Source organism: Physeter macrocephalus, chromosome 1 (assembly GCF_002837175.3).
Source record: "Physeter macrocephalus isolate SW-GA chromosome 1, ASM283717v5, whole genome shotgun sequence".
In the NCBI taxonomy this organism is placed as follows: Eukaryota; Metazoa; Chordata; class Mammalia; order Artiodactyla; family Physeteridae; genus Physeter; species Physeter macrocephalus.
The window spans coordinates 29,615,311-29,641,103 of NC_041214.2; the positions used below are offsets into that span (position 1 = coordinate 29,615,311).

Sequence of the window (25,793 nt, forward strand, 5' to 3'; positions counted from 1 at the left end):
AATGTCCTATAAATATCAATTAAATCTCTCTGGTCTGTTGTGTCATTTAAAGCTTCTGTTTCCTTATTTATTTTCATTTTGGATGATCAGTCCATTGGTGTAAGTGAGCTGTTAAAGTCCCCCACTATTATTGTGTCACTGTCGATTTCCTCTTTTTTTGTTTTTTTAAGGTGTTGGGGGTAGGAGTTTTTTAATTAATTTATTTATTTTTGCTGTGTTGGGTCTTCGTTTCTGTGAGAGGGCCCTCTCGTGTTTTCATTGTCATTTGTCTCTAGGTATTTTTTGATGTCCTCTTTGATTTCTTCAGTAATCTCTTGGTTATTTAGTAACGCATTGTTTAGCTTCCATGTGTTTGTGTTTTTTACGTTTTTTTCCCTGTAACTCATTTCTAATCTCATAGCATTGTGGTCAGAAAAGCTGCTTGATGTGATTTCAATTTTCTTAAATTTACTGAGGCTTGATTTGTGATCCAAGAGGTAATCTATCCTGGAGAATGTTCCGTGCATGCTTGAGAAGAAAGTGTAATCTGTTTTTGGATGGAATGTCCTATAAATATCAATTAAATCTCTCTGGTCTGTTGTGTCATTTAAAGCTTCTGTTTCCTTATTTATTTTCATTTTGGATGATCAGTCCATTGGTGTAAGTGAGCTGTTAAAGTCCCCCACTATTATTGTGTCACTGTCGATTTCCTCTTTTTTTGTTTTTTTAAGGTGTTGGGGGTAGGAGTTTTTTAATTAATTTATTTATTTTTGCTGTGTTGGGTCTTCGTTTCTGTGAGAGGGCCCTCTCCAGTTGTGGCAGGCAGGGGCTACTCTTCATCGTGGTGTGTGGGCCTCTCACTATCGCGGTGTCTCTTGTTGCGGAGCACAGGCTCCAGACGCGCAAGCTCAGTAGTTGTGGCTCACGGGCCTAGTTGCTCTGCGGCATGTGGGATCCTCCCAGACCAGTGCTTGAACCCGTGTCCCCTGCATTGGCAGGCGGACTCTCAACCACTGCGCCACCAGGGAAGCCCTGAAGTGGGTCTCTTGTAGACAGCATATATATGGGTCTTGTTTTTGTGTCCATTCAGCAAGCCTGTGTCTTTTGGTTGGAGCATTTAATCCATTTACTTTTAAGGTAATTATCGATATGTATGTTCCTATGACTATTTTGTTAATCGTTTTGGGCTTGTTTTTGTAGATCCTTTTCTTCTTTTGTGTTTCTCACTTAGATAAGTTCCTTTAGCATTTGTTGTAGAGCTGGTTTGGTAGTGCTGAATTCTCTTAGCTTTTGCTTGTCTGTAAAGCTTTTGATTTCTCCATCGAATCTGAATGAGAGATCCTTGCCGGGTAGAGTAATCTTGGTTGTAGGTTCTTCCCTTTCATCACTTTAAGTATTTCATGCCACTCCCTTCTGGCTTGTAGAGTTTCTGCTGAGAAATCAGCTGTTAACCTTATGGGAGTTCCCTTGTATGTTATTTTTCATTTTTCCTTTGCTGCTTTCAATAATTTTTCTTTGTCTTTAATTTTTGCCAGTTTGATTACTGTGTGTCTCGGCGTGTTTGTCCTTGGCTTTATCCTGTATGGGACTCGGTGCGCTTCCTGGACTTCGGTGTCTATTTCCTTTTCCATGTTAGGGAAGTTTTCAACTATAATCTCTTCACATATTTTCTCTGGTCCTTTCTCTCTCTCTTTTCTCCTTCTGGGACCCCTATAATGCGAATGTTTTTGTGTTTAATGTTGTCCCAGAGGTCTCGTAGGCTGTCGTCATTTCTTTTCATTCTTTTATCTTTATTCTGTTCTGCAGCAGTGAATTGCACCATTCTGTCTTCCAGGTCACTTATCCGTTCTTCTGCCTCAGTTATTCTACTACTGATTCCTTCTAGTGTAGTTTTCTTTTCACTTATTGTATTGTTCATCTCTGTTTGTGTGTTCTTTAATTCTTCTAGGTCTTGTTTAAACATTTCTTGAATCTTTGCTCTTTGCTTCCATTGTTTTTCCGAGGCCCTGGATCATCTTCACTATCATTATTTTGAATTCTTTTTCTGGAAGGTTGCTTATCTCCACTTCATTTAGTTGTTTTTCTGGGGTTTTATCTTGTTCCTTCATCTGGTACATAGCCCTCTGCCTTTTCATCTTGTCTCTCTTTCTGTGAATGTGGTTTTTGTTCCACAGGCTGTAGGACTGTAGTTCTTCTTGCTTCTGCTGTCTGCCCTCTGGTGGATGAGGCTATCTAAGAGGCTGGGTGGGAGGGACTGGTGGTGGGTAGAGCTGACTGTTGCTCTGGTGGGAAGAGTTCAGTAAAACCTTAATCCACTTGACTGTTGATGGGTGGGGCTGGGTTCCCTCCCTGTTCAGTGTTTGGCCTGAGGCAACCCAACACTGGAGCCTACATGGGCTCTTTGGAGGGGCTAATGACAGACTCTGGGAGGGCTCACGCCAAGGAGTACTTCCCATAACTTCTGCTGTCAGTGTCCTTGTCCCCACGGTGAGCCACAGCAGCACCCCCCCCCCCCCCCCCCCCCGCAGGAGACCCTCCAACACTAGCAGGTAGGTCTGGTTCAGTCTCCCCTGGGGTCACTGCTCCTTCCCCTGGGTCCCGATGCGCACAGTACTTTGTGTCTGCCCTCCAAGAGTGGAGTCTGTTTCCCCCAGTCCTGTCGAAGTCCTGCAGTCAGTTCCCACTAGGCTTCAAAGTCTGATTCTCTAGGAATTCCTCCTCCCGTTGCCAGACCCCCAGGTTGGGAAGCCTGATGTGGGGCTCAGAACCTTCACTCCAGTGGGTGGACTTCTGTGGTATAAGTGTTCTCCAGTCTGTGAGTCACCCACCCAGCAGTTATGGTTTTTGATTTTACTGTGATTTCGCCCCTTGTACCGTCTCACTGTGGCTTCTCCTTTGTCTTTGTATGTGGGGTATGTTTTTTGGTGAGTTCCAGTGTCTTCCTGTTGATGATTGTCCAGCAGCTAGTTGTGATTGTGGTGTTCTCGCAAGAGGGAGTGAGAGCAGGTCCTTCTACTCCGCCATCCTGGTGCCTCCCTCGGGTATTATATTTCTAAAGGCACAAATCACGTATAGGCAAATATACCCTCAAGTCATATGGAGTGTTTTTTTTTTTTAACATATATGTATGATTTTGCTTAGTAGTTTGTATGTATAAATGTATAATCTATATTCTAAAAATGGGAATTCCTACTTGCTCTTCCCATATTTTATGTTATTGTATTTATTACTTATCTAATGCTTTTGTAGTTATTATTTCTCTGCAGCCTTTTGTTGTTACTTAGTTTCTTCCTGAAGGAGACCAAAGAAGCATTCACTATGTGCTTTATTTTTCTTGAGCATTATAATTTATTTTTGTCATTGACAGACTATTTGTGAGTGACATTTTATTTACATAGGTTTTAACAACTTCCATCAGCTGTTTCCAACTGGATTGATTCTATTGTTTGTGGTCATATATTTATAGGAATAATGCGCTTAATTTAAAGTACCCTCCCCCCCACTCCATCTAATTCTCTAGTTCCCCTTCCTCCACCTTTTTCTCTTTCCAGTGGGGTCACATAGTTGAATTTAAGTAAATTAATGCAATTATGGCATGAGTTTCTTGCAGGTACACCTCATTCTTTTAAATTGCTACACAAGTTAGGAGTTACATTACAACATGGAAGAGAAATCTGGGGGAAAAAAAAAGGCGAGGGGTAGATGCGGAGCAGGGAACTTTCTTTCTTTCTTTCTTTCCAAACTTTTTCCTTTTCTTAATGTACTGGCTAGGACTTTCAGTATGATGTTGAATAGAACTGCTGAGAGTAGATGTATTAGTCAGGATTCTCCAAAGTGGGGAAAAATAATAGGGTGTTTGTGTGCATGCATGTTTATGTTCATACACACACACACACACACACACACACACACACACACAGATTTATTTAAGGAATTGGCTCACATAATTAGTTAGCAAACTGGAAATCCAGAAGAGCCTATAGTTTAGTTCTAGTCTGAGTCTGAAGGCCTGAGAACCAGGAGGCACCTACCATGAAGTTCCTGTTGAAGTTCTATATGCTCAAGACCCAGGAAGAGCTGATGTTAGATAGTCAGGCAAAAGTTCTTTCTTACTCTAAGTAGGACCAGTGTTTTTGTTCTATTTATTTCTTCCACTGATTGGATTACCACCACCTACTCTAAGGAGGGTAATCTGCTTTAGTCAGTCTACCATTTAAATGTTAATCTTATGGGGAGGGGGGACACTCTCACAGAAACACCCAGAATATCTGGATGCCCCAAGGCCCAGTCAATTGGGCAAACGAAATTAACCATCACAGTAGACATTTTTGTTTTGTTCTTAAAGAAAAGCATTTAGTCTTTCAACTTTAAGTATAATATTACTTGTAGGTTTTTCGTACATGCCCTTTATTCAAGAAATTCTCTTCTGTTTCTACTTAGCCAAGAGATTTTATCCTGAAAGGGATAGAAAAAGTTGCACTTTGTCCACTGCTTTTTCTGTATTTATTGAAGTGATTGTGTAGTTTTTATATTTTGATCAGTTAATTTGATTGATTTTCAAAAGTTAAGACCAACCTTGCATTTCTGAAATATGCACCACACATTGAAGATGTAGTAGCCCTTTTATATATTGCTGGATTTGATTTATTAATATTTTGTTATGAATTTTTATGTCTGTGTTCATGGGGAATATTGGTCTGCACTTTTCTTTTTGTGTAATGTCTTCCTCTGGTTTTGGAATCAGGAAAATGTTGACCTTATAAATTGAGTTGAGAAACCTTCCCCTCCTCAATTTTCTGAACAAGTTTATGTAGGATTGGTATTATTTCTTCCTTAAATATTTGGTAGGATTTACTCCTAGCCACCTGAGCCTGGAGTTTTTTTTATGGGAAGGTTTTTAATTAGAAATTTAATTTCTTTAATAAATATATAGATAGTCATATTTTCTGTTTCTTTTGTGTCAGCTTTGATAATGTTTGTCTTTTGAAGAATTTGTTTTAAATTGATAAATTTACTGGCATTAAGTTCATAATAACCCCTCAAATTAGTTTTATGTTGCTGTGTAACATTACCACAAACCTAGCAGCTTAAAACAACACCTATCTATTAGCTCATACATCTGTTGTTCAGAAGTCTGGGCATGGTGTGGCTGGGTTTTCTGCTTATGGTCTTACAGGGTTGAAATCCAGGTGTTAGTTGGGCTACATTCCTTCCTGAAGCTCTAGGGAAGAATCTGCTTCCAGGATGATTCAAGTTATTGGCCACATTCAGTTTTTTGCAGTTGTAGGCCTGAGGTTCTCCTTTGCTTGATGGCTTTTGGCTAGGGATTGCTCTCAGTTACTAGAAGCACCTTTCAGGTCCTAGCTGTGTGGCTCTCTCTATTTTCAACTCTAGAAACAGAGAATTTCTTAAGCATTAAATCCTTTTCTTGCTTTGAATCTCTTGCCAGAAGATCCTGGTCCCTTTTAAGGGCTCACCTGTGGGTCAGGCCCATGAAGGATAATCTATCTCCCTTCCTTTATTTTGTTTTGTTTTGGACATGGAGCTCAGCATGTGGGAACTTAGTTCCCAGACCAGGGATCAAACTGGCGCTCCCTGCAGTGGAAGCACAGAGTCTTAACCGCTGGACCGCCAGGGAAATCCCTCCCTTGCTTAAAGTAACCTATGTTATGTAGTAAAACGTAATCACGGTAGTGAAATCCATTGTAATTGCAGTCCCAGAGATCTTACTGGGCACATGATTCTCTGGAGTCTGTAATGAAATCCGAGGTGTTCAGTGAAGATTCACTAGTCTGCCCGGCTGGCATTTGAATGTCTTTCACTGTTAAAGTGCTTAGAATTCTGTAGTATACAGTTTCCTGGTTGATCTTTTCCCTGCCTCGTGGCATTTCCTTTTTCAGGTCTGCATCTTAATGTTCAGCAGAAGCCTTAAATCAGTGCTGCTCAAAATCTAGAAGATGGTATTAGTGCAGATAGAGAGAAGTCAGAAAGCCCTTTAATTATAGCACTAGTTGGAATGGGTTCTTCTAACTCTCAGAGAGAGTGGGGATCTCCCCATTTTTCCCCTCTCTGTTTTGTTTCCTGTTCTTTTCTCTGTTCTTATTTTCCCTAGTCTCCCAAGAAGTCCTGTGGCAGCAGTAGCAGAGCAGCAGTGGCAGAAGCAACAGCATTGGGGACAGGCCTAAAATGCAGAGTTGAACCTTCCTCTTTGACTAGAGGAGTTGTAGCCCTAAGAGAATGGGACATATCCTGATTGGCCTCCCCCCTTTCCCTTTCTGTCCTTCTCTTTTTGGTGTAGTTGTAGGAAATGTGGGTGAATAAAGCCTCAGTTTTCTGGCTAGGTGAGAAGAAGAGGCGAGCCCCAGGCAACCAAAAAATACTTGGATGATTTCAGAGTGGGACAAGCTCAGGAAACTTCTAGGTTTATTCCTGAGCTGTACATGTATGGATCAGAGTCATAACTGCCTGTATACTTTGAGAACTGAACTGTGGCCTAAACCACCACCCAATTCTCAGACTGGTCACTGTATGGTGCACATGCAGGACAGATCAAGATAGCCCTGCAAAGGGTTTGAAAACTGAACTGGTATTGAAACCACAACTTACAGAAGGTTTGTTGGAACTTGCAGCCTGAACCTAACCATTGTCTCCTAAAACAAACATCAACATTCTCTGTAGAATATAAACAAAACTGAGAGTCTTGTAACATAATAGTCAAAATGTGTAGGATATATTTCAAAATTAATTGGCATATAAAGAACCAGGAAAATCTCAAGTTGTATGGAGCATGAGAATCAACAGGCATCAGTGCTAAGATGACATAGATGTTGGAATTATTCACAAAGCTGTTAAAGTAGTTATTATAAAAATGCTCTAACAACTAAGGGCAAAACACAAACAATGAAAAGGAATGGAAAAATAGAAAGTCTCAGCCAAGATATACAGTTGTCCATCAGTATCTGCAGGGGTTTGGTTCCAGGACCCCCAGAGGACACCAAAAGCCACAGAAGTTCAAGTAAGTTCCGTATATAAAATGGCATAGTATTCTTATACAACCTATACACATCCTGTACTTTATTATTATTATTTTTAAGATTAATTAACTTATTTTATTTTTGGCTGCATTGGGTCTTCGTTGCTGCACGTGGGCTTTCTCTAGTTGCGGCGAGCGGGGGCTGCTCTTCCTTGCGGTGCGTGTACTTCTCATTGGGTGGCTTCTCTTGTTGCGGAGCACGGGCTCTAGGTGTGCGGGCTTCAGTACTTGTGGCTCATGGGCTCTTGAGCGCAGGCTCAATAGTTGTGGCGCACAGGCTCAGTTGCTCCGCGGCATGTGGGATCCTCCCAGGCTAGGGCTTGAACCCATGTCCCCTGCCTGCATTGGCAGGTGGATTCCCAACCACTGAGCCACCAGGGAAGCCCCACATCCTGTACTTTAAATCATCTGTAGATTACTTATAATACTCAATACAATGTAAATGCTATGTAAATAGTTACTGGAGTGCAGCAAATTCAATTTTTCTTTTTATCACTTTCTGGAAGTTTTTTTCCGAAAATTTTTGATCAGTGGTTGGTTTAATCGGTGGTTGCAGAATCTGTGGATCCTACTCACGGCCAGGCCATAATGATTATTACTGTTTTGCAGTTTGAAATGTATTCTGCTTGTTCTTCTAAATATGAAGACTTATCAAATGAATTTTAGATTCTTCTCCAAAGGAGATTTCTTCCTTGCTCTTACCACCTTTTCCAACAGCGTTCAGCTGTTCGTGGAGCTGAGATGGAGAAGGGGACACCTGTGTCTGTTTAACAGGTAGTTCATAACTGAGGCTAGAGAATATTCTCTTAAACTCATGGAGAGCCAGCAGATTCTTGCCTTAGTGAGGTCATTGCTGTGCCACATGCCCTGCCACCTCTCTTCATGCAGAGAACGTGGAAACAGGGGCTGTGTAATCCCTCTCCTCCCCATGTTCTCCATCTGATCCTCCTACCCCTGTCAGGGGAAGAAGGGGGCCTGGCATCTCAGGCAGATTGTTGGATCCCCATCCTGTCCCCTCTCCATCCCACCCTGCCTTGATAGTAGGTTAGCTCATACCCCGAGTAACTGTCTATATTAGACACCCCCAGCCAGTTTCTGGCTGCCTTTCTTTGCTGCCATGTTCTTTTCTACAAGAAGAAAAGAAACAATTCTTGCTATTTTTTTTCATAATTTACTATTTATGATGTATTTAAGTGTTTTATTCAGGACAGAGTTCTGTAAGGGGTGGGAGGGAATATTTGAGGGAGGGTGGGTCTTAGGGAAGGGAATGGGGAATCAACATTTTTATGAAGTGTCACTATTTGCCTCTACTTTGTATTGTTCAGAAATGGCAAATACAATATAAAAGTGATAAATACCTGGTTTTAATGTATTAAACTTTCATCAGTTAGTTAAAAAAAAAGAACCTGTGGATAAGAAGGGCCAGCTAATTAAAAAACTCTGGGGGAAAAAAACCCCTCAATGGACTCAATAATGGAAGTAGTGTGAAAGGAAAGAGTAGTGAACTTGAAGATTAATCAATAAAATTTTCTAGTTTGAACGGAGAGAAAAATGGTTGGAGGAGAAAAAACTTCACAGTCTCAGATACCTGTATGACAATATCAGAAGGTCTAACGTGTGTAATCTGCATCTCAAAAGGAAAAGGGAAGGAATGAAGCTGAGAAAAACTAAACTAAAGAAATCATCACTGGGAGCTTTCCAAAGTTGGCAGAAGACATAAATATAACATGTTTAAGAAGCCCAACGAACCCTAAGCATGATAAACCCAGAGAATTCCAAGCTCAGATATATTCCGTATCAAAAATCATAACTTGACTCTTCCTAGTTAAAAATCATAACACCTCATAAGCCTAGTTACATGGCTCTCACCACTCCTAACCTGTTAAAATAGATACAACCTCAGGAAAGAAAAAACTATCTTAATCTTTTTATCTTCTTATTTCAGTACCTAGAACACTCAATAAATATTTGTGCAATGAATGAATACATTTTAATGTAACTGTCTCTAACATCTTTATATCCTTAGTTAAAGGTAGCACAGGACTCCTCCCACTAAGACAGAACAAACCTGCCTTTTTATTGTGATATACTTCATGAAACCCTGGGAATTTCAGCCTATTCATGTTACTGATCTTTTTTTGGGTGTCTAATCAGAAGGGTAAATGTAGTGGATTTTGGCCATATCGTCGAACAAGAAGGAAACTAGGTGTTGATGTTGGGAAAAAGTTTCATATCTTGGCCAACACAACATTTTTAATTGGTGAGTTCAGGAATGCGGTCTCTGCAGGCTTGGCACACCCTTGCTGTAGCACAGTGGAACGTCCTTTACATAACAAAGCCTGCCTTCTCTCCATCTCCAAGTATTCTGGGACTTGTGAAAAAGTGTCTTTGGAAGCTTACTGAAGTTGGACAATGAAACATGTGACTGTAATTAAATTAAACATGATGGTCCTTTAAAATTCTCAACTTTTCAGAGCCTGAAGGTGATTCAGACAAAGCATCAGGAAATGTGACAATTTTGACAAAATTTCCCATGATATAAATTTAGAGAATGGTTTTTCTTACTGCTTTTTCTGAAAACAAAAACCTTTTTAAATGTCTTCTACTATGGGAAATTCTAAGCTCAGAAAACACAGATTTTTTTCACTTTATTTTAAATGTAGATAATTGTTTCTTCTCGTTTGTTTATAACCATGTATGAACTTCAATCATTTTAGTGAATTACCAGGAGATTTCTCAATCAGACGTAGTCCTAATGACTTGGTCTTAAATATGTCACACTTTGACTATTAAAGAATGATTGATATTTCAACAGTTTTCTTCAGAATGTGCAGGGTCATTTTTGTTTATTGTTACCACACCCAAGTTAGAATCATTCTTTATTGTTATTCTTTTCCACACCACACCCTTGGCTGTTGCTGTTTACAGCTAGTATACTACTTTCCTAGGTCATTATACTTGAGTTCTTTTTTGAGCTTTGTATCCAACTGACCCATAATTTTACTGTGTTCCATATATCTGAATTTTGCCAGAAGTTGGTTGATAGAACTATAACCAGCATTTTTTGTTTTGGTTTTTTAAGTATTAACATTTATTGAGTACTTATAATGTAGTGGGCTCATTTGTTTTTATTTCTCAAAAACTGTCAAAAACCAAGAGACGCAAACGTTTTTAAGCTCAGCAATTTAAGTAGCTTGTTCTTATCACAAAAACATGGAAAAATATTTATTTTTAAACTTGTGATTTTTCTGAATAAACTATTCTGTATACAAAAGGTGATAAATTCATAAGTCTTTAATGTCACTGAGAGTAAGAATTGAATATCATTTTTATTCTGAAATGCCTGTCTTCCATCCTATCATACAAAAGTTTTATGTATGTTTTGTTTTATTTATGATTTATCTAATCTCATTTCACAAATGGTTTGAGGTAAGCTTGCTTGCGTGTCCCCCCCGCCCCCCCCCCCACATCCAGTCTCTCATATATACACAAAAAAATATACAAAGTGTGACTTTTTAAAAAATAATCGACGATATTTAATAGTTGAAAAAGCCAAGAGCAAGATTTGCAGTAGGTAGTTATATAATAGGATCCTGTATAACTGCTTGATGTGGACTACCGATTTCACTCTCTGCTGGCAATATAGATAGTAGCCAAAGCAAAGGAAGCATGATCAGTTATAATATTTAGAATCTCTTGAGATAAAAATAATCTAGTTATTCATATAGTTGTAGTTCATCCTTATGTTGGAAATGGAGAGATGTTTAGCAGTTCCTTATGAAGGAGACACAGTGGGTGATAAAGTGCGCACCAAAATCCCCGCCAACATCATTATAGTGGGTAAAATAATGTTTCACATATCTGTCTCTTATAATATCTTTCACTGGGTAGACTTAAAATATAATATTGACAGTGCAATTCAGAAAAAAATCATTCTGTATGATACCAAAGTCATTCTGTGTAATTCAGTCTAAGTACTATACTCAACCATGTGAGTATTTAGTTGAATGGTAATATTTGGACTTTCTGAAGAAATAAATATATTGCATTACTTTCTGGAAGTTCCGTATATGTATTTTTACTCAAAAATGGGTTTTGGATAAAGATTAGGCAGCAGAGACTTTGTTGTGGCCATTTAAGCTCAAATATATATATATATACATATATCTGATATTGATTATTTATTTATATATATATATATATATATATATATATAAGATCAAAGCCTAGAGTGGAATTAAAGTAGTCTTATAGACATGAAGTTCCTACGTGTGGTTTACGTATGAATAGATGACGACCCCATCCCATCAGCCATACACCTTTACATGGAGATCTGTGGAGTTTCAGGTGTCTATGAATTAACCTGCATTTTTCAGGAAGAAAATACACTTTAAGCCTTCTACTTCATGTAACATACACCCTATCCTCAATCTGCCCCACCCACCTGACTTCAGAATTTAGTAACAATGATCTATCTGTAGTTGGTAAGTATTGGATTCTGATTTTTATAGTCGGTACATAATTTGGTCTTCCTCATTTACTTGTTTTCCTTATAAATAATAGTTGTTTAGTATTTTATTGCCCTAATGTTGCATAACTTCTAAATAGAGTAGCTTGACAGATAGGACATATCCTTCAGAACATGTCATCTTCAAGTAATAGACAACCTGACAGGTAGCTTAAATAGGGCTTTCAGAGGAGAGTAAATCTGTGGAAGTTCTCAGCAGTGAAGGTAAGGTAAGAAATAGTTCTTGTAGTGATGAAAGAATAATTTTACATTTGGCTTTGGTCGGTCATGGTGCTGGTCTGCCCAATAATATTTGGCATGGAGGAGAGTCAGGTAATCAGGTTTATCCAGGACATGGGCCTCAGATGAGTATGGCAAAGGAGAGACAGGCACTGGCAGAGGGTTTTGGTGAGGGTGAAGGCAAACAAAGCTAATGGAGAAATGGGGAGGTGTTGATTATTGAAATGGAGGCCTTAGTGAGGGCAGGGAAGTGTTCCTTTGGGAGTGTTGGAGTGAGTTGGAAGGTGAGATAGTTGGAGAGTAAGATGTAGGAATTATTGATTTGGAGGTGCTAGGGTATGGTAAAGTCAAATTCAGGGTGTGATCGTGGATTGTGTGGCTGAAGGGAGTGAGCGAAAGTACTGTGGAGATTTTGATGGCAAGGTCCTCAGAGGTCAGATGGATTGTTTGCTTCAGGCATGTGGACCCTGCCTCAGTACCTCTTGTTGGTTTACCTCTCGCTCATATTCTTCAGATCTTGGAAAACAATAACTAATATCTTCTTTGTAAGAAAATTGAAAAAACTGTACTACCTTTGCTTATGGTTCTCAAGCCTTTGCTTCCAGCCCAGATATCTATTCAGTTCCATTCTCTATTTTCACATGGTACATACACATTTTTAAAGCCAACTTATGTTTAATTTCCCCATCTCGTTCTCTTCCCCCTGAGACTGCCGTTCCTCTTATATTTGGTAAGGCAGCTAGAGTTGCCCTTCCTCCTTACCTACCATCTATAATCAATTGATCACATAGTGTTGATCCTACTTCATTAATATTCTTTACTATCTATTTCTTCCTCTTTGCCTTCCAGACCTTTTCATAGTCCAGGCCTTTACTCTCTCTCCCTGAATTACAACAGCCCCCTCACTGCTCTCCTTGCCTCTATTTTCACACCTTTCCTTATACCCAAGCATCTCTACCCCCTGAAGACAAAGTAGACCTTTAACTGTTTAAGTTGTATTCTGCTTAGTGGTCTTAAGTGGCACGGACTTTGCTGCTAGCCTCTCCAACTCAGGCACCTGCCACGGTCCTCATGTGTATCTAGCTGTACTAGGCTGTTTTTTGGTTCTTCAGGCATGCCAGGGGAGTTTGTCTTTGCACAGACAGTAGGTTTCTCCGTTTTTTTTCTCTGCCCGTTGAACTCCTTTTGATATAATGTTTGGTACAGCAGTGGTGGAACCTTTTTTAACCTCCTGATAAATTAAGACCTCCCATCCGTTGCCTGTCTTCCTGAGGTATATTAGAAAGGAAAAGAAAACTTAGAAATCCAGGTTTGGTGCTCTCTCTCTTCCTACCTTTCATATAATTTTACTAACACTAAATGCCATTTATTGAGCATTTCATTATGGGACCATTTCTTAATTGCTTAGGAGAAAGTATTGTTTTATAGTTCTTACAGGCAACTAAAATTTTCTTTACAGAATAAAGTAATTATGAAAATGAGGAATCGTGTTTCAGTATGCTTTTGCTTATTCCTATTCTGTCTTGGCTGTTAAAAATACTAGTGTTGTCAGGTTCTCATAGTTTAGATACTTAGAGGATAGCATAAAGATAGACACAAAGGTTTCCTAAAAGTACTGTTATGTAAATCATTCTTTGTAATTATCCTTATTGTGTTTTTCACAAACTAGAAATGAAAACCCCCAGACTACTTTGCCTAATTTCAGGATACACAGGGAAATATCATTTAAGGTAGTATAGAGCCATGGACTTAAACGAAGGTTGGTTAAGGCTAGGGCTACTAAATCTTGAAACTAGTGGTTTAAAAACAAGGAGAGAAACCTGAATGGTTGTTTTAAAAAAGTAATACCAAAAAAAATCATTTCCATTTTCATTCATACCTTCATTAAATTTAATGAGTTTTGGATTGATCGTGTGCATTTGGTGTTATGTTGGTGTTTTGGATCTTAAATTTAGAGCATCTGTCTATTTTATGTGATACTTTCTAGAATATTAATCTTAAAATATTTTTAAAGATAAAATTATAAATTCCATATATGTGATATCATATTTGTCTTCCTCTTTCTGGCGTACTTCACTTAGTATGATAATCTCTAGGTCTCTCCATGTTGCAAATGACATTATTTGATTCTTCTTTATGGCTGAGTAATAGTCCATTGTGTATGTATGTACCACATCTTCATTATCTGTTCATTTGTCCATGGACATTTAGGTTGTCCAAGATACAAATGAACTTATTTACAAAACAGAAAGAGTCTTACAGGCATAGGAAACAAGCTTATGGTTGCCATAGGGGAAAGGGGGGTGTAAATTAGGAGGCTGGGATTAACACTTACACACCACTGTATATAAAATAGATAAACGACAAGGACTGTATAGCACAGGGAACTGTACTCAATATTTTGTAATAACTTATAAGGGAAAAGAATCTGAAAAAGAATTATATATATTATAATATACATATTCAGTTATATATAATATATATACAACTGAATCACTGTGTTGTACACCTGAAACTAACATGACATTGTAAATCAAGTATATTTCAATTTAAAAAAAGATACTGTATGTATGTCGATGCTACTCTCACTTTGCCCCAGCTTCTCCCTCCCCACCTGTGCCCTCAAGTCCATTCTCTACGTCTACGTCTTTATTCCTGCCTTGCCACTAGGTTCATCAGTACCATTTAAAAAAAAAATAAATTTATTTATTTTTATTTTTGGCTGCGTTGGGTCTTTGTTGCTGCGCGCAGCCTTTTCTCTAGTTGTGCTGAGCAGGGGCTACTCTTCATTGCAGTGTGCGGGCCTCTCAGTGCAGTGGCTTCTCTTGTTGCGGAGCACGGCCTCTAGGCGCAGGCTCAGTAGTTGGGGTGCACAGGCTTAGTAGCTCTGCGGCATGTGGGATCTTCCCGGACCAGGGCTTGAACCTGTGTCCCCTGCATGGGCAGGAGGATTCTTAACCACTGAGCCACCAAGGAACACCACCCCCCTTTTTTTTTTTTTTTTAGATTCCATATATATGTGTTAGCATACGGTATTTGTTTTTCTTTCTGACTTACTTCACTCTTTGTGACAGACTCTGTGTCCATACACCTCACTACAAATAACTCAATTTCATTTCTTTTTATGGCTGAGTAATATTCCATTGTATATATGTGCCACATCTTCTTTATCTGTTCATCTGTCAGTGGACATTTAGGTTGGTTCCATGTCCTGGCTATTGTAAATAGTGCTGCAATACACTACCAAATGTAAAATAGATAGCTAGTGGGAAGCAGCAGCATAGCACAGGGAGATCAGCTCGGTGCTTTGCGGTGATCTAGAGAGGGTGGGAGGGAGGCTCAAGAGGGAGGGGATATGAGGATATATGTATGCATATGGCTGATTCACTTTGTTGTACAACAGAAACTAACACAATATTGTGAAGCAATTATACTCCAGTAAAGATCTATTAAAAAAAAAATCCTGTGCTATGCATTCAGTCACCAACAAAAAAGAAAGATAAAATTATGAAATATAATCCAAGATCACTTAAGAGAATGACAGAACACCAATATTCTTGGTATCCTACTATAAACTACTTTTATTTGTATTCTTCTCTGCACACTGTCAAAATGTGAATATGCTTTTAATGAGTATATATAGTATTTATTATTTCATTTTTCAAGATTATATCATAAATAATTTCCTCCTTGTATACAGTGTAGGCTTCATGATGGATTGAATGTAGGAGACATAAAGTGTCTAAGCTGTTGATGCTATTCTCATTAAAATTAGTTAGGTTCTAGGGAAGTTTTTTGTTTTTGTTTTTTTTTGTTTGTTTGTTTGAGTTTGATATGGGAGAGACTTACATAGGTTCATTGCCTCCTGGGGAGGAAGATTAATTTTCAATGTAGAGGAGCAAAGGAGAAAGGTCTAAGTACTTGGGAAGTTGGAGCAAGATGGAACCAGGGACCTTGAGCAGAAGGAATACCCCTTTTCCTGTGAAGTTGAGGGGAATCAGCTGTGTATTCAGATAAAAATTCCTGGTGGCCTGAGAGTTTATTGAAAGTTTTTTTAGTAGTCCTTTGTAACTCCTATACTTTACTCTTTAGTGTTACAATGATCTACCTGTATTTGGAGTAAATAATCAATTTTCTTCTTCTTCTTCTTTTTGTTTTAATGTTTATTTATTTATTTGGCTGCACCAGGTCTTAGTTGTGGCACACGGGAATCTTCCTTGAGGCACGTGGGATCTTTTTAGTTTCTGCACCCAGGATCTTTTAGTTGTGGCTTGTGGGTTCTTAGTTGCGGCATGCAGGATTTAATTCCCTGACCAGGGATCAAACCCGGGCCCCCTGCATTGGGAGCTCGGAGTCTTAACCCCTGGACTAGCAGGGAAGTCCTTCAATTTTCTTCCTTTAGTTTAAAAATGTTTTTAAAGGAAAATTCAAACTTACACAAAAATAGAATAGTATAATCGACTTCCATGAACTAATCACCCAGCTTCAATGATTATTCTGATAGCTTTTTAAAGATTTTTCTTTTTAACTTGCTTTTCTGTGATTTTAAAATATTTAACCATTAATCCATCTCTTTATTTTGCAGGAGTTAGATAAATGAGTACTATTTATTAAAGTAAGCTGTCCTTTCCTTGTCACATTATGAAGGGTGTAGTCTACTAACCTATAGTTTTATTTATGCCAGTAGAGCATCATTTTAATTATTTTATAGGTTTAAAACTCATACTTGTAATATATTATAAATATTTTTAATAATTAAAAAAATTAAAGGTATTATCAACATTTAAAATTTTATATTACTATAGAATGTTTTAATATCTAGACATTTTTTGGTATCTACCTTTTCAAAATTAGGACAGTAACTCTTTTAACAAGTCAAAATTCTTATTGATAAGCTTTTTTTAAAAAAAAATGTATTTTATTTTATTTATCTTTGGCCGCTTTGGGTCTTTGTTGCTGCATGCGGGATTTCTCTAGTTGTGGCAAGTGGGGGCTACTATTCGTTGCGGTGTGCAAGCTTCTCATTGCAGTGGCTTCTCGTTGCGGAGCATGGGCTCTAGGCGCGTGGGCTTCAGTAGTTGTGGCACGAGGGCTCAGTAGTTGTGGCTCGCGGCTCTAGGTGCGCAGGCTCAGTAGTTATGGTGCATGGACTTAGTTGCTCCGCAGCATGTGGGATCTTCCCGGACCAGGGCTCGAACCTGTGCCCCCTGCATTGGCAGGCGGATTCTTAACCACTGCGCCACCAGGGAAGTCTGATAAGCTTTTTTAAACTAAAGAAAGACAAACCTAAATAATTCCACATATGCGTTTATTTCATCCATAAATATTTATTGAGTACTACTGTGTGCTGATGTCACATCTTTAATTAATTGATTTAAAAAAGTTTGATCTTAAAGTATTTCATTTTGTTTTTTGTTTTTTTTTTCCTTTGGCCGTGCCTTGCAGCTTGCGGGATCTTATTTCCCCGACCAGGGATTGAACCCATGCTTCCTGCAGTGGAAGCATGGAATCCTAACCACTGGACCATCAGGGAATTCCCAGTCTCTGTGTTTTAGTACTGTTTTTAGTTCTACTTTTACCACTCAGTTTAAAATCGGAGATAATCATGTCATGTTGTTTTAAAAAAACTATATAAATGACTGAAAAAAAATTTCTGGGACATTTTACCTGTGTCCTGCATCACTCTGGACCTGAGTCTTTAGGAGAAAAATGAAAGACCGTAGTGTGTAGGATAATCATAAATATAGTTAGATAACTTTAAGTTGACTTTTATACTGACCAATTCATAAATTATTTGGAAGTAGAAGGAGACCTTGGAGACATTTTATCCACCCCTTCCTTCCCAACTATACAGATAACTAAGACAAGGCCCCAAGTAAATGAAGTGAGTGGAAGTAAGCATATGATAGTAGTTTTTATATTTATGGTCTTGGTTTCTTTAGACCCATTTATACCATTGAGACCTTTGGCATTTTTTAGCTGGTCTGCTTAGTAAGTGAAAAATAGGTTATACTAACAGTGTGGTGAATTATATGCTGATGAATTATAGTCTAATGGTTCTGTGGACGAATAGGCTTTCCTAGAGTTTGTCTGCTTCTGCCAGTATGTGTTTCTTCATTCTCCCAAATAAAGGTGTTTTAGTGGTGCAGTATTCATGATTCTGTATTTGTTTTTGTCTCCATCATTACAGGTTCATGTCAGGGCTGGCCTTTTTCATGGTACCGAACTCCTGTGTAAAACCGTCGTAAGCTCAGAGATATCAGGGAAAAATGATCATATTTGGAACGAACCACTGGAATTTGATATCAATACTTGTGACCTGCCACGAATGGCTCGATTATGTTTTGCTGTTTATGCAGTTTTGGATAAAGTGAAAACAAAGAAATCAACTAAAGCTATTAATCCCTCTAAATATCAGACCATCAGGAAATCTGGAAAAGTGGTAATTATATACTAACTTCTGAAATTTTTTTTTTTTTTTTTTTTTTTTTTTTTTTTGCGGTACGCGGGCCTCTCACTGCTGTGGCCCCTCCCGCCGCGGAGCACAGGCTCCGGACGTGCAGGCCCAGCGGCCATGGCTCACGGGCCCAGCCGCTCCACGGCCCGTGGGATCCTCCCAGACCGGGGCACGAACATGCATCCCCCGCGTCGGCAGGCGGACTCTCAACCACTGCGCCACCAGGGAAGCCCTGAAAATTTTTTATAATGGACTAATAATAACATAATGGAATAATTAAAAAACTTTGAAATAATAGAGTAATATAAATGAAATTATGTCATATAACTTTTGTCCCTAAGAACTGATTTCTAAAAAAGACAGTAAGTCTCCATTTTATGTCCTTGTCATTTTTCTTTTGGCAACTTTATTTTAGTATATGTCATACTGTAAGTGTTCTATTATAAATGTAATCCTTTTTAGAAAATAGTTTAAAAAGAATGAAGAGATTTAAAATATTACAGGTCCACAGTCCTTTAACTGAAGTTTCAGGTGCCAGATATGTTTGAGAATTCAAAATTTTATGCATTTTAGAAAGATCATAGATCACTCAACACACCTTGTAGGGTCTGGGACACAACTCTAATCAAACACATCAGTTTCTAGCAGTGAAATATATGAATATTCACACTAAATGAGACAAATGAAGGCTGTCATTTAGCTTCGTGTTATTTCTGGTCATGTTTTACTGTTAAATGAGTTATGAACAAACCTTTAGTTGTCAGAGTTTCTTGGACTTTGAAATTGTGGATAAAGGATGGTGAACGTGTTCTTATGTTCTCATCTTCCATTTCATATTTTTATTCAAGTCTTTTTAATTTTCTTCTTACTTTATGGAAAGTTTTTTTTTGGAGGATGGAGACATGAATTTTATGCATTTAAAAAAGTCTGGTGACTATATTTATCTACATGAATTTGCATCCTTTTATTCTTAACATGAGAATATAAGCCTTTCCTCTGGTTATTATCATATAGTTTTTTTTTAATGAATTTTGTCTAAAAAGTCACATAAGAGTTATTTCCTTAGTTTTTTTCCTCCACCGATAGAGAATTTTACTCAGTGTTCAAGTATTTATAGTTTTTTCATAGACTGCGACCAGATTAATTAGTCTGAGTGTCTACGTAAAAGTCTTATTAGCTTGGTGCTTCCTTTTTAGAAATATAAATAAATTCTACAATGCCTAGAGAAATTGCCTTCTGCTAAATTAAGATGTATATAGACTGAAAGATCTTAAAACATAAAATCTAACATATCACACATTTTCTTGAATCGTTAAAAATTCCTCGTCATTTGCAATGGCTGCACAATAAATATTCTACTTTTTGGATACTGTATTTTATTCTGAGACATTAATTGGCTTTTAGGATTTTCTTTAACCATTATAAATATGTTGAACATCTTTCCATGTACATCTTGTTTTTGTATTGGATGGTTTTGGGGGAAATCATCTAGAAAGCTAGAAACTTCTAGAACTAACATTATTGAAGCAAAGGGTATGTGCGTGTTCACACCTTAAAGTTTATTCTTAGTATATTTATGCAGTGGTATCTTTTTCAACAGGATTATCCTGTAGCCTGGGTAAATACGATGGTTTTTGACTTTAAAGGACAGTTGAGATCTGGAGATATAATATTGCACAGCTGGTCTTCATTTCCTGGTAAGATTTACATCCTAATCCTTAGTGTTAAAGAATAATTTTTGGCATGTGGACTAGTTAACATTTTTTTATGACTCACTCTTTTTTCAGTCCAGTAAAGAAACCATCTTTTCATATTTTTATTGTTTATTCTAAAACAGATTTCCCAAGATTATTTTAATATACTTAAAAGTGATTTGTATTTGAATATATTTATTTTGATGACTGTTTTCTCACTTTAAATGTTTTATTGTTACAGGTTTTTGAGACATTCTCCTAAGGAACAATGTCTTCTTTATAACAATCTCTGTGGTTTTTAGTTGTAGTAAATTTCTGCTTCTGCACTATAAGGAACATTAACTAACATGGGAAGGATAGTAAAGACACTTCCTCTTTAGTTGGCATTATCTTGAAATTTGAGCTAAGAGGAACACCTTCCACAAGCCTATATTTCTCAAATACTACTCAGAGTATCCCTGTGAGGTAGATGGCTTTGTCCCATTTTATAGATGAGAAAAGTGAAGTTCAGCCATAAGTCAGTCTTACATAACTGGTTCTTCAAACCTAGAATTTGTGCAAAAGATTGCTTGACTCTTTCCATTGTTCCTACTGCTTTCCCAAATGTGGGAAATTTTCAGTGTTATCTTTGCATTATAATAGTGGGGGGGTTTTTTTGGTCTTCATAGTTGGTTAATATATATAGTAAAATTGTGCACTTACTTGCATTTAAAAATTATTTTGTGGGTGACAGACATTTAAAAATGTTCTATTTTAGTAGTTGCTACCTGAGAAATTGTTTTTGGATAATCAGTTATCCATGAACATATTTATAAACTGCTCACATCCTAGCATTTTATTTGTGTATATTCTTTTATTCCTACCCTTTCCTGCATATACCTCCAATAATTTTCACTAATCACATTATTCCCCAAATATAGGAGAGCAGTGTGCTCTTCTTAAGAGGAACTGTAGTTTCACAGTTAGAGTAAAAATTATTCATTTCAGCAGTAAACTTTTTTGAAAATCTTAATTTTAGACTCACACATGTTCTCCCAAATCAGTAAGCAACTTAACTGATATTTTTAGAAAAATTGACAATTTTCTGCAATTAACTTGGCATATCATGGACCTGAATTTATCTGTAACAAAATGTTAGAGATGTTTGTTCTGCATGTTTGGTTCTAGAATTCACATTTATCCTAGTAGGAGCAAGCCAGAAACACAGGAACTACAAATACTCTAATTTCTAGAGTACCTAGGTCATCATGAGAAGGTTTATAATCACATTTATTGGTTGCTTTTGTATTTCCAGAATTCTTCATGTATATAGCAGAAAATACAAATATAAATTTCTACTTTTCTCCCTATTCTTAAATAAAATAGCATATTCTGTGCAGTGTTCTGTTCTCCATATATTTGGGGCAGATAATACTAAATTGCTACACTTGACTTTAGATAGGTTGCATTTGATAGGACTAATAAATATAATGCTACTAGATAGCACAAATATAGTGTATTATTTTGCTGAGAAATCAGCTTCAGAAGTGTATAAATTATGAGAATTCCTTCAGTCCAGGTCAAAATGGAATCTGTAAGATGTGAGAGTATTAAACAAGATAAGCAAAGGGTTGATTAAGGAGCTGAAACTTGTAAATATTGGATGGGTCAAAAAAGTGCCTTCGGTTTTTTAAGTAAAAATAAAAGACACATTTTTCATTTTCACCAAGAACTTTATTGAACAACATATTCACCTTTTTGTTCCACAACCTTCTGCCATTTTTCAGGCAACTTCATAATTCCATCTTCCCCAAACTTTTTATCTTTTTGAGAAAAGAACTGTTCCAGGTGCCTTTTACAGTCTTCCAGGGAATTGAAATTTTTTCCATTAAGAGAATTTTGTAAAGACCAAAATCAATGGAAATTCGAAGGTGCAATGTCTGGCGAATACAGCCGAATGAATCAGAACTTTCCAGCCAAGCTGTAACAGTTTTTGCCTAGTCATCAAAGAAACATGCAGTCTTGTATTATCCTAATGGAAGATTATGCGTTTTAGATCAGTCTGTTGACTAATTCCAGACGCTTTTTGTCGAGTGCCGCTTTCACTTGGTCTAATTGGGAGCAGTACTTGTTGGAATTAATTGTTTTGTTTTCCGGAAGGAGCTTATAATGGATGACTCCCTTCCAATCCCACCATATGCACAACATCACCTTCTTTGGATGAAGACCGGCCTTTGGTGTGGTTGGTGGTGGTTCATTTCGCTTGCCCTGCGATTTCTCCCATTCCACATTGTTGTACAGCATCCACTTTTCATCTCCTGTCACAATTTGTTTTAAAAACGGAATGCTTTCATTACGTTTCAGTAGAGAATTGCATGCGGAAATATGGTCAGGAAGGTTTTTTTTTGCTTAACTTATGTGGAACCCAAACATCAGAGCAATTCACACAACCAAGCTGGTGCAAATGATTTTCAGCACTTGATTTGGATAGTTTGAGTATGTCCTCTGTCTCCCATGTGGTATAACGTTGATTGTTCTCAATTGATGTCTCAATTTGATCGCTATCAACTTCAACTGTTCCACCCGACCGTGGAGCATCGTCCAGCGAGAAATCTCCGACACGAAACTTCGCAAACCACTTTTGACACATTCGAACAGTCATAGCACCTTCTCCATACACTGCACAAATCTTTTTGTGTTTCAGTTGCGTTTTTACCTTTCTTGAAATAATAAAGCATAATATGCCAAAAATGTTGCTTTTTTTCTTCCATCTTCAATATTAAAATGTCTAGACAAAAATTCACCAAGTTTAATAAGGTCTTTTTTTAAATGCACTCTGATATGACAGCTGTCACATACAATCTAACAAAATTGTTTCGAATGAAGTTAAAAACAACTAAGTGCTATTAGAACCATCTTACAGAAAAAACTGAACGAACCTTTTGGACCACCCAATTTTCTAGCTTTGGGAGATAATTCTCAGTGTGCATACTACCTGGACATTAGGCCTGGACAGAATGTACTTTTATCTTTTATTTCCTTAGGAAGTACAAAAGAACAACTGTGCAAAAAATCAGTTATAAGAAAAGAGAAATTAGTTTGCAGAGGGGAGACTTTAGTTTGTACTGCTAACTCTTGTTTTCTCAGAGTTTATTGTCTCTTCAACAGTTTACTTCTCTGTGAAATGAGAAAGTTATATGAGCTCTAGGGTTTAAGATAACATTGAAATTCTGCTTACCATGCCCAATCTGTGAATGGAACATATTTAGGGTGGTAGAGAAGAGGAAGGAGTGCCTTGGAGAATGTCACAGTTGGTGAGGTTAAAGAAGTACCACTTGGATGGAATGTTTGAGAAACTACCAGAGAAGGTGTTTAACTACATCAGCAGTTATGAGATCATAGAGGAACATTACCAACATTAGGTTTGTCAAAAGGAACGTTATTAATGACTCTCAAAATATCAGTTTGGGTACTGTGATGACCTTGGAAATCAGAACATATGTGATTAAGAAATTGACATATAGTGATGAAATAATAAAAATTCCTATGGACCACCTAATTTTGATGGGACGAGAGCAGTTCCAATTTTTTTTTTTTGTAGATTGAGAATACTTGAACACATTTGAAGAAAGAAGTGAGGTAGCTATTAATTTCTGTTTACTTTTTCATTTTAAAGATGTATATAAACTCATATTCAAATTTTGTGCCAAGCATTAAGAAAATTACAGGCTTACTGATACTGTCTGCCAAACTTCCTTAGGTGACACACTTTTAAAGTAATGGATTGAAATCCATTAAAGTTTTGTTTTAGTTTCAAAAACATTTTCCTAAGAATCAAAATTATTTGCATGTTTTAGATGAACTTGAAGAAATGTTGAATCCAATGGGAACTGTTCAAACAAATCCGTATACTGAAAATGCAACAGCTTTGCACATCAGATTCCCAGAGAATAAAAAACAACCTTATTACTATCCTCCCTTTGATAAGGTAAGCTAATTATTTAAAGGGCCACTGTGTATGAAATAATTGGATTATTAGTTCTCGGCTCTATATGTTTATCATTTAAGCGATATATGTCTTTCTCTTTCAAGACATCATATACATTTACATCTTGGTTCAGTGGAAAGACCACTGAGCAGGAAGCCAACTGTATTTAGTACTGGCTTTATCACTGACCGAGTGAGACATGGCCCCTCTGGAGTTCAGATTCCTCATTTATAAAATGAGGAAATCATAATTGTTCTCTGAGGTCCTTTTCAATTACAAGGGCTATAAATGCATTCATATGTAACTCTAATAAACATGTGAAACGTGCAGTGAAACGTGCCCAGGATGTTGGTTCAGATTAAAGACAATCACTATTGTGTTAGGGTTGGTATTCAAAGAACAGATTATTTATGTTGAATATTAATATAGTAGGACTTCCTAAGGTGCTATTATTTTTGTAGAATCTATAGCAAGGGCTTCTATTTCTCAACACATTTCCTCAGTCTACAAGCTGCATGTTTTGGGGATATGGAGAGTGTCTGGTGGGGGTTGAAAACTGGGCTGTGATCATTTACATGCTAAGAGAGCTGAGCTGTCATATGTTATACCTTCAGGTTTGGCCTCTTTGTTTCACGTATGATTGATGCTGATTTTCGTGAGGAAATCTTTGAGCAAATTCTCACATAATAAACAGGAATTTTATTTGATTTACTTAATCCATGTGAGACCAAGCTGCCTTTAAAAATTGGTATTATACTAAAATTTCAACTAATCTACCTATACACTTAATTGTATTTAACATACAGCACTATCAGACCTATACAGAGTAGATTTAAAATATAGTATGTAAATTAAATTAATGTAACTCAAATGTTTCTTTACTTTCAATTTAGTTGAATTTTATCCACGTTAGAAGTAATTTTTCATTTCATTTTTTTAAAAAAATGTTCTTCCGATCAGTAATATACAGCAAAATTAAAATTTGATTATTACAACAGTAGAAATCTCACATGTCAAGAACCATATACCTTAGTGTTACACTGAGTAGAAGAAGGTACATTTTGATGCATCCATTACATTTCTGCTATGGCTTTATTCCTTAGAATAGGAATTTATCCATAAACTATAGCTACTTGTAATACAGTTAAAAGTCCAAGCTCTGACTTTTTTTGTGTTCAATTATGGTATGTGTTCAACAGTCATTTATAGTTTCTTTTGGATCAAATGAGTTGCTTTTTGAAGTGTTTTTACAAATATAACATCTTGGGCAAATTTAAGTATTTTTAATCTAATATTTCAAGATAAGTCCAGTTTCTTTAAAATGTTCTGTTTCAGCATAGTTGTCAACAGAGTCGTCTACAACTGGCCACTAAACTTTCCCTTTGCCCTTCTGATCCCTTGGAGAGTCTGTCTTTGAAGATCTACTTGGGATGGAGATTTTAGTCTTTAAATATGTATAATATATTTATATTTATTGATTTTCTTTTAATTGTACAATTTTATATATGATCATTAAAAGATATAATGCAGATATGAAAAGTGAAAGTTCCTTGTATTTTTATTTAATGGTTTTTGCTGTACTTGTATACATTTTGCTTTTCAAATCAACTTTTATGGTTATTGCTTAATTTTATTAAATATAATCTCATTTTATCACATAACAACCTTATGAAATAGGATGGAAATTACCAGTACATTTACACATAAGGATTCAATTAAATTATTTGTGGAGAATTAGTCAACTCAGTAACGGGACATGGATTTTCAGATTTTTTTACCTGCTGAGCCTTCCCAATAGACTAGTGGGTTCCCCGTCTTTTCAAGAATCAGAGCCTCTTTTTTTTTTTTTTTTGCGGTACGCGGGCCTCTCACTTTTGGGGTCTCTCCCTTTGCGGAGCACAGGCTCCGGACGCACA

General features: G+C 37.1%; 1 protein-coding gene across 3 annotated transcripts in view; it reads left to right on the forward strand.

Annotated features, from left to right (window-relative positions):
* Positions 1–25,793, forward strand: part of PIK3CB (phosphatidylinositol-4,5-bisphosphate 3-kinase catalytic subunit beta) — a 202,928-nt gene that overhangs the window by 123,007 nt on the left and 54,128 nt on the right. For all 3 annotated transcript variants that reach the window (XM_024131871.3, XM_028489344.2, XM_028489340.2), the window contains exons 9-11: positions 17,950–18,201; positions 19,817–19,913; positions 23,747–23,877. In XM_024131871.3, the coding sequence (XP_023987639.1) occupies positions 17,950–18,201; positions 19,817–19,913; positions 23,747–23,877 (480 nt within the window). The remainder of the gene's footprint in view (positions 1–17,949; positions 18,202–19,816; positions 19,914–23,746; positions 23,878–25,793) is intronic.